The following is a 14,312-nucleotide window of genomic DNA, read 5'->3' on the forward strand; positions in this document are numbered from 1 at the left end:
GATTTGAGCTTGTGTGTGAATTCTTGCATCTAGATTTGGAAAGATCAAAAGGTTGTTTATATGGATTCTATAGTTTGTGTTCATGTTAGGTTGATGATTTAGGCCAAAGTTGTTAGCTAGCATGACCATGCTTGTGGTTCATATCAAGAACATGATGATAGTGCCAACTACTTAAAACCAAGTTAGGGTGATTAGTGTGTTCCTCATATAAGTTTTCCCTAATTTGTAGAGTTAGGAGTTTTGACAAACAAATAACTCATGATAAAAGATTAACATCAACTTAGCAAGTGAGCTTAAAAGAATAATTTTTAGGTGATTAGAATGTTGATTCATTTTTAATTTTCCTAAGAATTATAGGCTAGGAAACCTTGATTGGGGACTTAGTTAAAATTAGAGCTTGCATCATCGTAATCCCTTCCTCTTTGTTGTCACATGTGAATGAGGGGATACTTAGTTTAGGCAACCTTTCTTAGATATTGTTATTTGTTAGAATTTTTAGTAGTTTGTTAGTTTTGCATGCTAAGTTAGAAAAATCAACCCAATCATTTGAAAAGGCTTTAAAGTAGCAAAAGTTTAGTATCGAGACACCGCATCCACGGATTGATATCCGGTTCTTGCCGATTAGCTATATTACCACCCGACGGGTACACTTGCCCTTTGTGTGTGTAGTTAGTTTCTAGGTGAAAAACCATTTTAAAACTAAATTTGTGTGAAGAAAAACTCAATTAAAAATATATATAATTCACGCACATCAAGTTTTTGGCGCCGTTGCCGGGGATACGCTCTTCTTGAAAACGATTCGAGTTACTTATTTAGCCATTGTGAAAAGTGTACAAAGTTTTTGTCTACTTGTTTTATTTGCCTTTGCTTGATTAATTGAAAAAAAAAGAATATGATTATTTGCTATTTGTTTTTGTATATATTTTGTGCATTGTGCTCCTTATTCCCTACAGGTCGTGCATGTCCTCAACCCCTGCTGTTGATATCGTTGAGCCTTCATCGGAGCCGGAGCGCGATCTTCACCGGAGACTGCGGGAGCGGTTTCGCATGGTAGCCGAGACGATTGAGACAGACGCAGCAGACGACGACACCTTCTACGAGGTTCGGGTAGACATGGCGGACGCGGAAGAGAATAGGATCTTGAATGAAATTGGAAAACCGTCACTCGATGGTTTGCCTGCGAGCATCAATGAACCGACAATCGACAATAATAATTTCGAGATCAAGGCTGGCACCATATCGATGTTGCAGAATGCGGTGCAGTTTTATGGCAAGGATCACGAGGATCCTAGTGTTCACATCACGGGGTTTCTATTGGTTTGTGCCACATTTAGGATTTGTGATGCATCACCGGATGCTATCCGCCTTCGGCTCTTTCCGTTTTCCTTACGGGATGGAGCCAAGGAGTGGCTTCTTTCACTTCCAGCTGGATCTATCACTACATGGAATCAATTAGCTGAGAAGTTCTTTCAGAAATATTTCCCTCCAAAGAAAACTATTCGGTTGAGAACCAAGATTCTGAACTTTCGTCAGGACGAGGACGAGTCCCTTTACGAGGCATGGGAGCGGTTTAAAGAGCTTATGAGAAAGGTCCCACATCACGGGTTGCCCAAGTGGCAACAATGTCAGATCTTCTATCATGGTTTGGACAGTCAGGGACAGATGATGGTTGATACCTACTCGGGTGGTGATATCGGCACGAAAAATGCCACCGAGGCATTTGAGATTCTTGAGAAGTGTGCCGCGAAAAAGCGGACGCAACAGCCCCCGAGGGGAAAGAGTTCTCGGCAGGGAGTTCATCATGTGGACGACTACACAGCCATGACAGCACGTATGGATGCCTTATCTTCGAAATTTGATCGAGTGATGGAAATGCACTCGAGAGGTTCTTCGAGTGGGGGAGCATATCAGGTAGGTGATTTTCCGACGGGAGAGATGTCACACCAGCATGTTGATTTCATGGGAAACCAATACCGTCCTCAAAACAATCCCTACAGCAATACTTATAATCCGGGGTGGAAGAATCATCCAAACTTTAGTTGGAAGCCCGATGCTTCTAACCAGCATCCACCCGGATTTGCTCCACGTCCCACAGCTCCGACTCATGGAGCATATGGTCCACCTCGACCTCAGCAGACGCCTTCCTCTAGCGATCCTAGTGTGCATGATATGCTTAGTCAAATCTTAGCTGGTCAAAACACTCAAAAAGCGGAGAATGAGAAGCGCTTTAGGGAGTATGACAGCCGTTTCACGAGGCACGAGAGTGAGTTGAGAAGCCAAAAGGCTTCGATGCAGACCATTGAGAACCAAGTTGGCCAGATTGCCAAGATGTTGTCTGAGAGACAACAGGGGGGGCCTTCCGAGCAACACAGAGCCTAACCCAAATGCTACAGCAAAGGCCATCACGTTGAGAAGCGGCAAGACCGCTCAAGCCATCCCTCCGGCTGTTTCAGAAAAGCCAGTCGATGACGAGGAGGTTGATGAGGAGATTGAGGCTGAGTCTCCGGGTGAGGTGCAACAGAGGCGAGTCCCAGCAAGTACCGCACGACCCAAGGAGCCAGTGAGAGAGTATGTCCCTCCCATTCCATATCCGGGGAGGTTGAAGAAGCAGAAAATGGAAGAACACTATGGTAAATTCCTCGAGCTTTTTAAGCAACTTCATATAAATTTACCATTTGTCGAGGCACTTGCTTAAATGCCTAAGTATGCCAAGTTTCTGAAGGATATCCTGTCCAATAAAAAGAAACTTGAGGAGCTTTCGCAGGTGACCTTGAATGAGGAGTGTTCAGCGGTTCTTCAGAACAAACTACCGAAGAAGATGAATGATCCTGGGAGTTTCACTATCCCGTGTTTGATCGGTAGTTTGTCGGTCAGCAATGCATTGGCTGATCTTGGAGCTAGCATAAACCTCATGCCATATGTGGTTTTTGCTAAGCTAGACTTGGGCGAGCCCAAGCCGACTCGTATGAGCATTCAGCTAGCCGACCGTTCCGTGAAGTACCCTCGAGGCATAGTTGAGAATATGCTGGTGAAGATCGACAAGTTTGTCTTTCCTGTCGATTTCGTGATTTTGGACATGGATAAGGATAAAAATGTTCCACTTATCTTGGGTCGCCCATTCCTAGCCACTGCGAGAGCCTTGATTGATGTCTGCACCGGTAGACTTACTCTTAGGGTTGATGATGAGGAGGTTACCTTTGATATAGGGAAATCCATGCAACACTCACAGAGTCAGGATGATACACTCTACTTCATTGAGACTATCGATACTTATGTGAGTGATCATCTTCATGCTACATTCGAGGAGGATGTTATGGACACACAGCTGCTTGGAGGGGAGATTTTTGGCTCACCTAGTGTGGACCGAATGGTTGAGGAAGTGACCTGTCTGATAGGTCACGCGTCTCCCCCATGTCGCGAGGTTTTTGAGGTTGTGGATCGCGTTACTGAGCCTAAAGCGCGCCCTTCTATTGAGGATCCACCTTCGGTTGAGCTTAAGGAGCTCCCAGATCATTTGGAGTATGCTTTCTTGGAGGGTGAGACTCATCTGCCCGTTATCATTTCTGCTGGATTGTCGAAAGAAGAAAAGGATCGATTGCTTGAAGTCCTGAAGCAGCATAAGAAGGCGATTGCTTGGAAGATTATGGATATAAGAGGGATCAATCCATCCTTTTGTACCCATAAGATCTTGATGGAGGAGGACTTTAGACCTGTAGTACAGCATCAGAGGCGTCTGAACCCCAACATGCAGGAGGTTGTGAAGAAAGAGGTCATCAAACTACTTGATGCAGGTTTGATATATCCGATCTTTGATTCACCATGGGTTAGCCCTGTACAGGTAGTCCCGAAGAAAGGAGGCATGACAGTGGTGACCAATGAGAAAAACGAGTTGATTCCTACTCGTACTGTCACCGGATGGAGAGTTTGCATTGACTACCGCAAACTCAATGATGCCACGAGGAAGGATCATTTCCCACTCCCTTTCATTGATCAGATGTTGGAGAGGTTGTCGGGAAGGATGTACTACTGCTTCCTTGATGGTTTTTCGGGTTATTTTCAGATTCCCATCTCTCCTGAGGATCAGGAGAAGACGACATTCACATGTCCCTATGGCACATTCGCCTACCGACGGATGCCCTTTGGACTGTGCAATGCCCCGGCCACATTTCAGAGGCGTATGGTGGCCATTTTTCACGACATGATCGAGGACTCCATGGAGGTTTTCATGGATAATTTTTCTGTGTTTGGAAGTTCTTTTGAACAGTGTCTTGGGAATCTGAAAAAGATGTTGGCTAGATGTGAAGAAGCCAACCTTGTGTTAAACTGGGAGAAGTGCCACTTCATGGTGAAGGAGGGCATTGTGCTTGGGCACAAGATTTCACAGGCGGGGCTCGAGGTTGACCGAGCCAAGGTCGAGACTATTTCAAAGCTCCCGCCTCCCACATCCGTGAAATCTATTAGGAGTTTTCTGGGTCATGCAGGTTTTTACCGGCGATTCATAAAGGACTTTTCCAAAATCGCCCGTCCCATGACTCAGCTCCTCGAGAAGGATGGCCAGTTTGTTTTCTCCGATGAATGCCTTCGGGCATTTGAGTTGTTGAAGGAGAAGTTGGTGAATGCCCCGATTATGGTTGCTCCCGACTGGGAGCTGCCATTTGAGTTGATGTGTGATGCAAGTGTTTTCGCAGTCGGGGCTGTCTTGGGTCAAAGGAAAGATAAACACTTTCACCCGATTTACTATGCGAGCAAGACCTTGAATGACGCTCAGGAGCACTACACCACGACAGAGAAAGAACTCCTAGCTGTGGTCTTTGCCTTCGATAAGTTTCGGTCATATCTTGTCCTTTCCAAGACCATTGCGTACACGGATCATGCAGCACTTCGGTATCTTTTTAGCAAGCAAGAGGCTAAACCGAGACTGATACGTTGGATTTTGTTGCTGCAAGAGTTTGACATCGAAATCCGTGATAAAAAAAGGGCTGAGAATTTGGCAGCCGATCATTTGTCTCGACTTGAGCATTCCGAGGAAAAGGAAACTCGTGGGCCTAACATCAATGACAATTTCCCCCATGAGTTTCTCATGAGGATCGAGACTAGTGATGATTCCCCATGGTTTGCTGATTTTGCAAACTACTTAGCTAGTGGCATCCTGATCAAGGGGATGACCCATCAGCAGAAGCGAAAGTTCTTTGCGGATGTCAAGCATTACTTCTGGGATGACCCTTACTTATTTAGTGTAGGAGCGGATCGGATGATCTGGCGACGCGTGTATGGTGACGAGGCGAGGGATATTTTACGCCACTGTCACGAAGGACCCACGGGAGGCCATCACGGAGTGAACAACACGGCAAGGAAAGTGTTTGATGCCGGATTCTTTTGGCCGACTATTTTCCGTGATGCCCATGAGTGGGTGAGGTCCTGTGATGCTTGCCAGAGGGCGAGCAACATTTCTGCACGCCATGAGATGCCACAAAACGGCATCCAAGTTTGTGAGGTTTTTGACGTATGGGGGCTAGACTTCATGGGCCCCTTTCCGACCTCTTTTGGCAACCGCTACATTCTAGTCGCTGTTGATTATGTTTCAAAGTGGGCTGAAGCACAGGCTTTGCCCACTAATGATGCTAGGGTAGTGGTGAGGTTTTTGAAAAAGTTGTTTGCTCGTTTCGGTGCCCCGAAGGCATTGATTAGTGACCGTCGGACGCATTTCTGTAATGCTCAGCTTGAGAAAGCATTGTCCCGATATGGTGTGCAACATCGATTCTCTACACCGTATCATCCGCAGACGAGCGGACAGGTCGAGGTTACTAATCGGGGTATCAAGCGGATCTTGGAGAAAACGGTTAATTCTAGCCGTAAGGACTGGTCCGAGAAATTGGACGATGCACTGTGGGCTTTTCGGACAGCCTACAAGACTCCTATAGGCACCACACCGTTTAAATTGGTCTATGGGAAGTCTTGTCATTTGCCTGTTGAACTCGAGCACAAAGCATACTGGGCTTTGAAGACAGTTAATCTTGACATGGCTGCTACGGGTGAGAACAGGTTTGTGCAGATTCACGAGATTGAGGAGCTTAGGCATGATGTGTATGAAAGCTCCAAGCTGTACAAGGAACGTACTAAGACGCTCCATGATGCCCGCTTGAAGGACAAGAAAGAATTCCGAGTGGGTGATCGTGTGTTGTTGTACAATTCACGTCTTAAGTTGTTTCCTGGCAAGCTAAAATCTCGGTGGTCGGGTCCCTACACTGTACGATCAGTGTTTCCTTACGGGACCGTGGAGATAGGCCATGAGGATGGCCGGTTGTTCAAAGTCAACGGGCATAGGCTAAAGGCTTATGTTGGAGGGCCCGTTGACCCGAGTGAGGAGGTTGTTACCCTCCACCCCAAGAACAAATGAATTCGGGGTGGTGAGTCTAGCTGAAGACTCGTAAATAAACTTAGCATGTTTGTGTGTTTATTATTTTTGTTGTTATTTTTGTGTGTGGTTGTCTATTTATTTTCAGGTTGTGGTTCGTTCTGGTTGCGAGGGATGTTAGAGCTTGTTGCCGGCTCTCAGGTATGTTAGTTCGGTTCTTTTTCTTGGTAGGAGATGCTTCGTGAGTGCCCCGGGTTCAAGGAGTTTATCTAGGGAGATGTCCATTTTCTACACCCTCAAAAAAAAAAAATTTAAAATTCGAAAATAAAGCACTACCAACAAAATCTGGCACTACCAGAAAGTGTCAGCCCCTTTTGCAGCCAATAATAGAACCATCTTCAATAAAACTCAACCACCACCATTATTTTCTTCATAAACACCTCCTTCCTCCATTGAACCCATTCAAAGTACTCACGAATCCTCTGCATCTCCTAGCTTCCTCCAAGAAATTCTTTCATTCCAACATCATTCCAGGTACGAATCCTTCCTTTTTCTAGTTAGATTCATGTGTTTTGATGTTATGTTCTTCGTGTTCTTCATGTTCTTCATAGCTAGTTTCTCTAGTTTTTTAGGGCTTGGTCTAAATCACCTGATTCAAGCCCGTTTTTAGTGTTTTTAGTGTTGATTTGAACCACAATGGACCGATTTACAAAACCCCTAAACAAAAAGTTGGAAAAAACGGGGTTTCGGGGGCGATTTGGGCGTTTTTTCGAAGCTGGGTTCCGACAAGCACGGTCGTGACCTGCTATGGCACGCTCGTGATCTTCAAAAACTCATAAAATATGCATAAATTTTCCAGAAATTTGACGTGCACGAGGGTGCCATTCTAACGCACGATCGTGCTCTTCATAAAAACGTCGGATCTTCATAAGTTTGCCCAGATCTTCAACGTGGCACGAGGGTGCCATGCGATGGCACGCTCGTGCCCCTCGAAGAAATCACTCAGAACAGTTCCCGGTTATCGGTCAGGCACGAGGGTGCCATATGGTGGCACGACAGTGCTTCACCAAATTGTTGGTTCAAATCTGAGCAGTTTACGGCCGAGCACGATAGTGCTGTGGGATGGCATGGTCGTGCTCATGGGGAATAAAAACCCAGACTTCATAATTTTTCCCAGAAATCTTCATAAACTCACTAATTTGCAGGTCTCGCACGGTAGTGCCATATGATGGCACGACCGTGCCATATTGCCAGTCCCGGAATTTTTGCCTGTTTGTTTTGGCTGCTGATTAATTTTGTCTCAATCTTGCAGATGGATCACCCGTACTTGAGGTTTCACAACAATGCTAAGGAAGGGTATTGCATCCCGAAGGTGGAGAGGTTATGGGCTAGGAGACACCTTATTGAGCCCATGAGGAGGCTACAGATGGTTGATTTGGATCTTCTCGGACAGTCCGAGAGGTTCAATGATCTGATGACTCCACCTTGGTCCCGCCTTTTTGAGATCGCGGAACCTCAGTACGTGGAGCTGGTTATCGAGTTTTTCGCATCCTTCCGATTCACTTTCCCATGCCTGGATATCTATGACAAAAATGTTGGTGTTAAATTCCAGTTGGGGAGGAAATGGCATCACCAATCAATGAGTCGATTCGGAATGGTGTTGGGGTTGTACGAAAACGATGAGATAGACTCGGAACTGTTTCATGGGAGCTTGCAAGATTGGGAGCCGGACACGAACAAGGCAGCTTTTTGGGAGGAGATCACTGTGCCGGGTCGGATTTGGGACCCTCGTAGAGCCAAGGCTACATGGATACTTGGCCCGCTCCATAGAGTCATCGAGCGCGCCATTTTCCACGTGATCGGAGGTCGGGGTGATAGCACCGGAAACGTCACCACCCGTGATCTCTTTCACCTATATTGCATCATCTCTGGTTCAAACTGCAACCTAGCGGTCAGCGTTGCAGAATCGATATTTCGAGGCGTTGGTTCGACACCCATGTCACGGATTTGTGGAGGAGCCTTTGCGACTAGACTTGCCAAATTCTATCGGGTTCGGTTAGACCACCTGACCGAAACCTGCGACTACGGCCTTCTCGATTTGCAACAGTTGAACTCGATGCATCTGACCAGGAAAGTGAACGGGATTCCAAAGCTTGTTAACCGAATGGGAAGAATTTGGGACCCGCTACCTGTAGTTGAGGAGGGTGATGATAGTGATGATGGTGATGGTGGTGATGGTGGCGATGATGACATGCACATGCACGATATCCCGGTTCAGGGGCAGGCTGGGGGCGCTGGAGTAGTGGACCCCCACATGCAGATTGGACAGGTGGTTCATGGGTTTGATAGCCCGAACTAGGAAAACATGTATGGTGGCTTTGGTGGTGGAGGTTATGAGCAGGGTGGTTATGGCACTTACGGTCCTTCCGAGCCGTCATCGATAGACCTCTGGAGGCACATGGACGGGCTGGCATTGGACCAAGAAGAAGTGAGGCGAGATATGGGTCTCATACGCGCGGAGCAACACCGGCAGGGCAATTATTTAGAGGAATTGCACGAGCAGACCATACGAAGCATGGATTGGTTGTTCGGTTCGCAGCAGCACATCGCGAACTCAATCAACCATCCATACACACAGCCGCCGCCGTATTTTGCGCGTAGATCCAGGTTTGATCGCAGGGACGACGCGGTCCTTCGGGATCCGGTGGGAGGTTTTAGTCCCGCCCCCATCTCGTATTTGTATTACTATTTCGTGTTTGAGGGATGTGCCATTTTCCATCGTACGTACATCCCTCCGTTTTAGGTGTTAGTTTTTATCGCTTTATTAGTGGGTTAAATTAATAAACAAAGGCAAGGTAAGAAATGGGTTGGGTAAACTTCTTATGTGTTTGATCTTGTTTGCTACATGTGCAGTGTTGGGTTAAATGAGGTGTTGGCTTGGTGGAAGGGTTTGTGGTTCGCTGTGGATGCTCCTAGTTGCTTCATCTTGTTCCGCTTCTAGCTTCATGTTTCAGGGGAGTTTTCGTGTTCCCGCCTTCCTTTATTTGTATTGAATTCGCAATTCTTTTGCCTATTCAATTTTTTTTTGTTGTACATCGAGGGCGATGTACAATTCAAGTGAGGGGAGGTGGTCTATCGCTTGAGCTTTGTCGTTGTCATATATATATATATATATATATATATATAAATAATAATAATAATAATAATAATAAATAAAATAAAATAATAATAATGCAAAGCTCTCTTTTAACAATTTTTGTGGCATATAAATCAAATCAACATAAGTATCTAAATAAGCACCAAAATTTTTGATAAATAAAATTGGGTTGACACAAAAAGGGGGTTCACTCGTGTAAGGAAAAAAAACCGTTAAGTAACTTGTTTTTTTTTGTATAAAATTGAGCATGAGAAATCAAGCGATTGACCTACTTGTTTGCCTTGCATATTTACCCAATACGCCCGTTTCCGTGAGTTATTTTTTGAGCCTTATAGCCTTAGATTATTTTTGCTCATGTTTTTGCGGGCAAAGATTGAGTGAGCCGGATAACTTTTGCGATTTAGATCTTGTGTTAGGTATGCATTTCGAGGCCACAAAGCGAGAATACAAGCATAGAAGTGATTGAGGCATTAGGAAACCTTTTCATTTTAGCCATTTTCATTCACCTCCCTACCCGAATTATTCCCCTAGTTAAACCAATTTGAGCCTTTCCCGTTCGTTTCTTGAAAACCCCAAAACATTAGCCACTTAGCCAAATTAGCCTTTTATATTTTTTAGCCCATTTTTGGTTGGAAGCCCGGTTCGGTTAATGATTAACTTGTAGCTTTTGTATAGTTCTTCTTAGTTGTTATATCCCTCATGTTCAAGAGTTTTTAGCTAGGTAGACGTACTTAGTTCTCTCCAAAGCATGGGTTAGTTCTTGTAAAAAAAAAACCCGAAAGAAATATAGTTGAAAAAGCCTTATCAAATGGCTTTGCTAGAGCGATTTTGGGAGCGAAAAGAAATACTTGTTGGTTAGCTCTCGGTTAGTTACTATTTAGTTGTATAGTTCTATTTTTCTTATGCTTTAAGTTAGTCAAACTGTCGGGTTACAACCGTTTTAGCCACTTTTGAAAATCCACTTCCACACCCTTAATCCAAGCCAAGTTACAACCCAACCAAGACCGCATGATTTATGCTATATTTTTGCCGAGTGATTAGATTTGATCCTTCCACAAGCTTATGATATCGCATAGTTATCGTCTTGGCATCGAGTGTTCTAAACATACTCCATGAATTGTATGTGCACCTATATTAAGCCGAGTGTGTGTGAACATTGTGAGGATGCTTGGTGAATTGGTAGGGATTTCTAAGATGGACCATTGCTCATAAACTTATTTTACATATCTCTTTTCGGTTGTTTCTTTATATTGAGCACTCCTTGATTGTTTTGACCCAAGTTATTTGTTTGTGCTTATGAAATGCTAGTTGAGATGATTGCCATTTAGAGAGTTTTGTTGATTTTAGTTTGCTTGAGAACAAGCAAAGTTCAAGTGTGGGGATGTTTGATGTATAAGAATTTATGCATCTTTTAAACGTCAAATACGCCCCGTTTATGCGAAAACTCTTTGTATTTTCATTGATTTTGGTACTCATTTGAGTTGTTTGTGAAAATACAGGTCCGGGCTTCGGCCCGGTGATGAAACGAAAGCTTTTGGAGCAAAATGGAGCTAAAATGGTGCATTCCAGCAAACTGGCAGATATGGCACTACCGTGCCAAACAGTGGCACGACCGTGCCAAGCCCTCCGACATCGGCACTCTCAGCCAGCACTAGCATCTATCAGCCAAATCATCAAAATTCAGGGGAGCACTACCGCGCCAAACAGTGGCACGACCGTGCTAGGCCAAAATCAACTCCTGACCAGCTTGTTTCCGAGAACGATGTGACTGTTACCGAGCACTATCGGCTCGCACGACCAGACCATGCCCGAGCACGGTCGTGCGACCTCGGGAACTTTTGAGCGGGATTTTTCCAGAAATGGTAGCAAACAAGATTGACAGACGAAAAGTGACTCTGGCACTTGCCAAGCACGACCGTGCCAAAAGGTGGCATGGTAGTGCCAAACGCCCAGCAGTTTAAATACGAGTTTCTAGCTCATTTGCAAGGGAGTTGGAGCATTTTGGTGACTTTTTCTCTCAAGAATCTGGTCTTGGAAGCTTGTTGGAGCCAAGAGGGAGCCTTGAAGAGGATTAAATCACTTGAAGATCTACTCAACACCATTTAAATCTTGCCTTTAACTTGGTTAGCTTACTACATTATGAACAATTTATGTTTATTTGTGCTTGATTTGGTAGTCATGAGCCTTATGGGCTAAACACTTGTGTTGTCTAAACTATGTTGAAGCTTATCAACATGTGATAATATAGAAGTAGAGGTGATGATTGTTCTTGTTAATCTTCATGTTGTCACTTAGTCTTGTTCTTGGAATTCATATGCATGCTTAAAGTTCTTGTTCTTGAATGTTTGCTCATAAGTATTTACATGTTGTGTTGGAAAGCCCATGTAGAGGTTATGATTATTGAATCTTGTTAACTTGTTAGTATGATTCATAGCATGAAACTAGGAATGGTGAGTGCTAATATGATATGAACAATGATTTGAGCTTGTGTGTGAATTCTTGCATCTAGATTTGGAAAGATCAAAAGGTTGTTTATATGGATTCTATAGTTTGTGTTCATGTTAGGTTGATGATTTAGGCCAAAGTTGTTAGCTAGCATGACCATGCTTGTGGTTCATATCAAGAACATGATGATAGTGCCAACTACTTAAAACCAAGTTAGGGTGATTAGTGTGTTCCTCATATTAGTTTTCCCTAATTTGTAGAGTTAGGAGTTTTGACAAACAAATAACTCATGATTAAAGATTAACATCAACTTAGCAAGTGAGCTTAAAAGAATAATTTTTAGGTGATTAGAATGTTGATTCATTTTTAATTTTCCTAAGAATTATAGGCTAGGAAACCTTGATTGGGGACTTAGTTAAAATTAGAGCTTGCATCATCATAATCCCTTCCTCTTTGTTGTCACATGTGAATGAGTGGATACTTAGTTTGGGCAACCTTTCTTAGATATTGTTATTTGTTAGAATTTTTAGTAGTTTGTTAGTTTTGCATGCTAAGTTAGAAAAATCAACCCAATCATTTGAAAAGGCTTTAAAGTAGCAAAAGTTTAGTATCGAGACACCGCATCCACGGATTGATATCCGGTTCTTGCCGATTAGCTATATTACCACCCGACGGGTACACTTGCCCTTTGTGTGTGTAGTTAGTTTCTAGGTGAAAAACCATTTTAAAACTAAATTTGTGTGAAGAAAAACTCAATTAAAAATATATATAATTCACGCACATCAGTGTTGCACTCCCTGCGCGTGTGAAGGTGTAGATGCCACAGACTCAAAGGAGTCTGGGACTGGTGAATGAACGGGTGCCTCCTCCGCAGGAGCATCAGCAAGAAGTGGAATATCACCAGCAGCAATATGGGCCTCGCCCTCAGAGTCATCCTCGAGTGGGTCCTCGTCAAACAAGTCAACGTCGTCGTCAGCGACTACGTCGAGGGGCATCTCAACAATGGGATAAGCTGCAAGAGGTACAGGAGCAGGGATCACCGCGAGCGGCAAATCCCCAACAAGATGGCCATCAGCAGGCTCTACTACGACATCCGGCAGCGCAAAGGGCTGGAAGTCATCGTCGTCCGTGCTGGTAGTATCCGAAGTATACACCTCGTGCTCTGATGAAACTATGTCGTCTGATACTATAGCCATGGGGTCCGTAGTGTCTGACTCTCCAGTACCAGATGAAGGCATGACGTCTGTAACACAAACACACATATGCACAAATAATCAATCACATAGTCAATTAAACATGTTAGTCACCAATAAATAAGCAAGCATTTGTTTCTAGTCCCACTAGTCTAACCTCCCAGCCTCTCAGACTGAATCTCCTAGTCTCTCAGACCGAACCTCCTAGTCCCACTAGAGTAATCTCCCAGTCTCCCAGACTGACTCCCTAGTCCCACTAGACTAATCTCCCAGCCTCCCAGACTGACTCCCTAGTCCCACTAGACCACTCCCTCAGCCTCCCAGACTGAGCCTCCAAGTCCCACTAGACCACTCCCTCAGCCTCCCTGACTGAGCCATAACTAACGAATAAAATGTGCTCAACTTTTGTTTAAAAAAATGATATTTTGTTCTCAGGATCTGGACTTAGTGGATGCAATGTAAAAATGTTTTCGTGAGAGCCCTAGTGATGATAGTCTAGACTCGAGAAGGAATCCTAGTTCGCTATGATCAAAGCTCTGATACCAAGCTGTCACACCCTGGCTTTGCGGAAGCGTGGGTTTATTTGGTGTGACTTCTAAATACCATAGCTTAATCACAACAAAGCTATATGAAAGTAAAACCATGCAGATCATCCACTGATTTAAGTTTTAAAATAAAAGTACCACAACATTGTTTTAAAGCGTTGACACATGCAACGGAAATTACAACCTAATAATATAAAAAAAACATTGTTCAGAAAACATAACCACAACATAAAACAGACGTAGTTTAAGAACCGTGACTCATCCAGATAAAAGCCTCAACCCCTAAACTTGGATGACCTCATAAATCTTACGTAGCGCGAAAACGTAGCATACCGTGCCAGATCCTTAGTTTCCTGAAATACATGTAAGTTGGAAAATCAACAAAAATGTTGAGCGAGTTCATGTGTAGTGAGTATGTAAACCTTTGTAAGTATAAAAATCCTGGTATGTAGCAAATAAGGAAATAAAGAGATCACCAATGGTTTGCAAGGCCATTGATATGTGTGAAGTGTAGTAGGAAGACTCAAACCTAGCAGATTTTTGCGTCGGGTACCAAGTCACCCCGAGGTCCGTACTGTTGGGCCTGGGGCTGGGCTCGCTACACCCAGATAGATCTA

The 14,312-nt window shown here is 44.2% G+C and overlaps 1 protein-coding gene across 1 annotated transcript; it reads left to right on the plus strand.

The window, feature by feature from the left end:
• The first annotated feature begins 960 nt into the window (after positions 1–960).
• On the plus strand, positions 961–2,695 carry LOC110932369. The gene is made up of 2 exons (XM_022175710.1): positions 961–2,263; positions 2,394–2,695. The coding sequence occupies exons 1-2, from the start codon at positions 961–963 to the stop codon at positions 2,693–2,695; spliced, it is 1,605 nt and encodes a 534-aa protein (XP_022031402.1).
• The last annotated feature ends 11,617 nt before the right edge of the window (positions 2,696–14,312 follow it).

Source organism: Helianthus annuus, chromosome 3 (genome assembly GCF_002127325.2).
Source record: "Helianthus annuus cultivar XRQ/B chromosome 3, HanXRQr2.0-SUNRISE, whole genome shotgun sequence".
NCBI classification, from domain to species: Eukaryota; Viridiplantae; Streptophyta; class Magnoliopsida; order Asterales; family Asteraceae; genus Helianthus; species Helianthus annuus.

What these genes read in the sequence shown, in the direction of transcription:
- LOC110932369 (XM_022175710.1), top strand. Translation starts at nt 961, where the DNA reads ATGTCCTCAACCCCTGCTGTTGATATCGTTGAGCCTTCATCGGAGCCG. An exon ending in CCGTTTCACGAGGCACGAGA is followed by an intron (nt 2,264 to 2,393) that starts GTGAGTTGAGAA and finishes CAAATGCTACAG; the next exon opens with CAAAGGCCATCACGTTGAGA.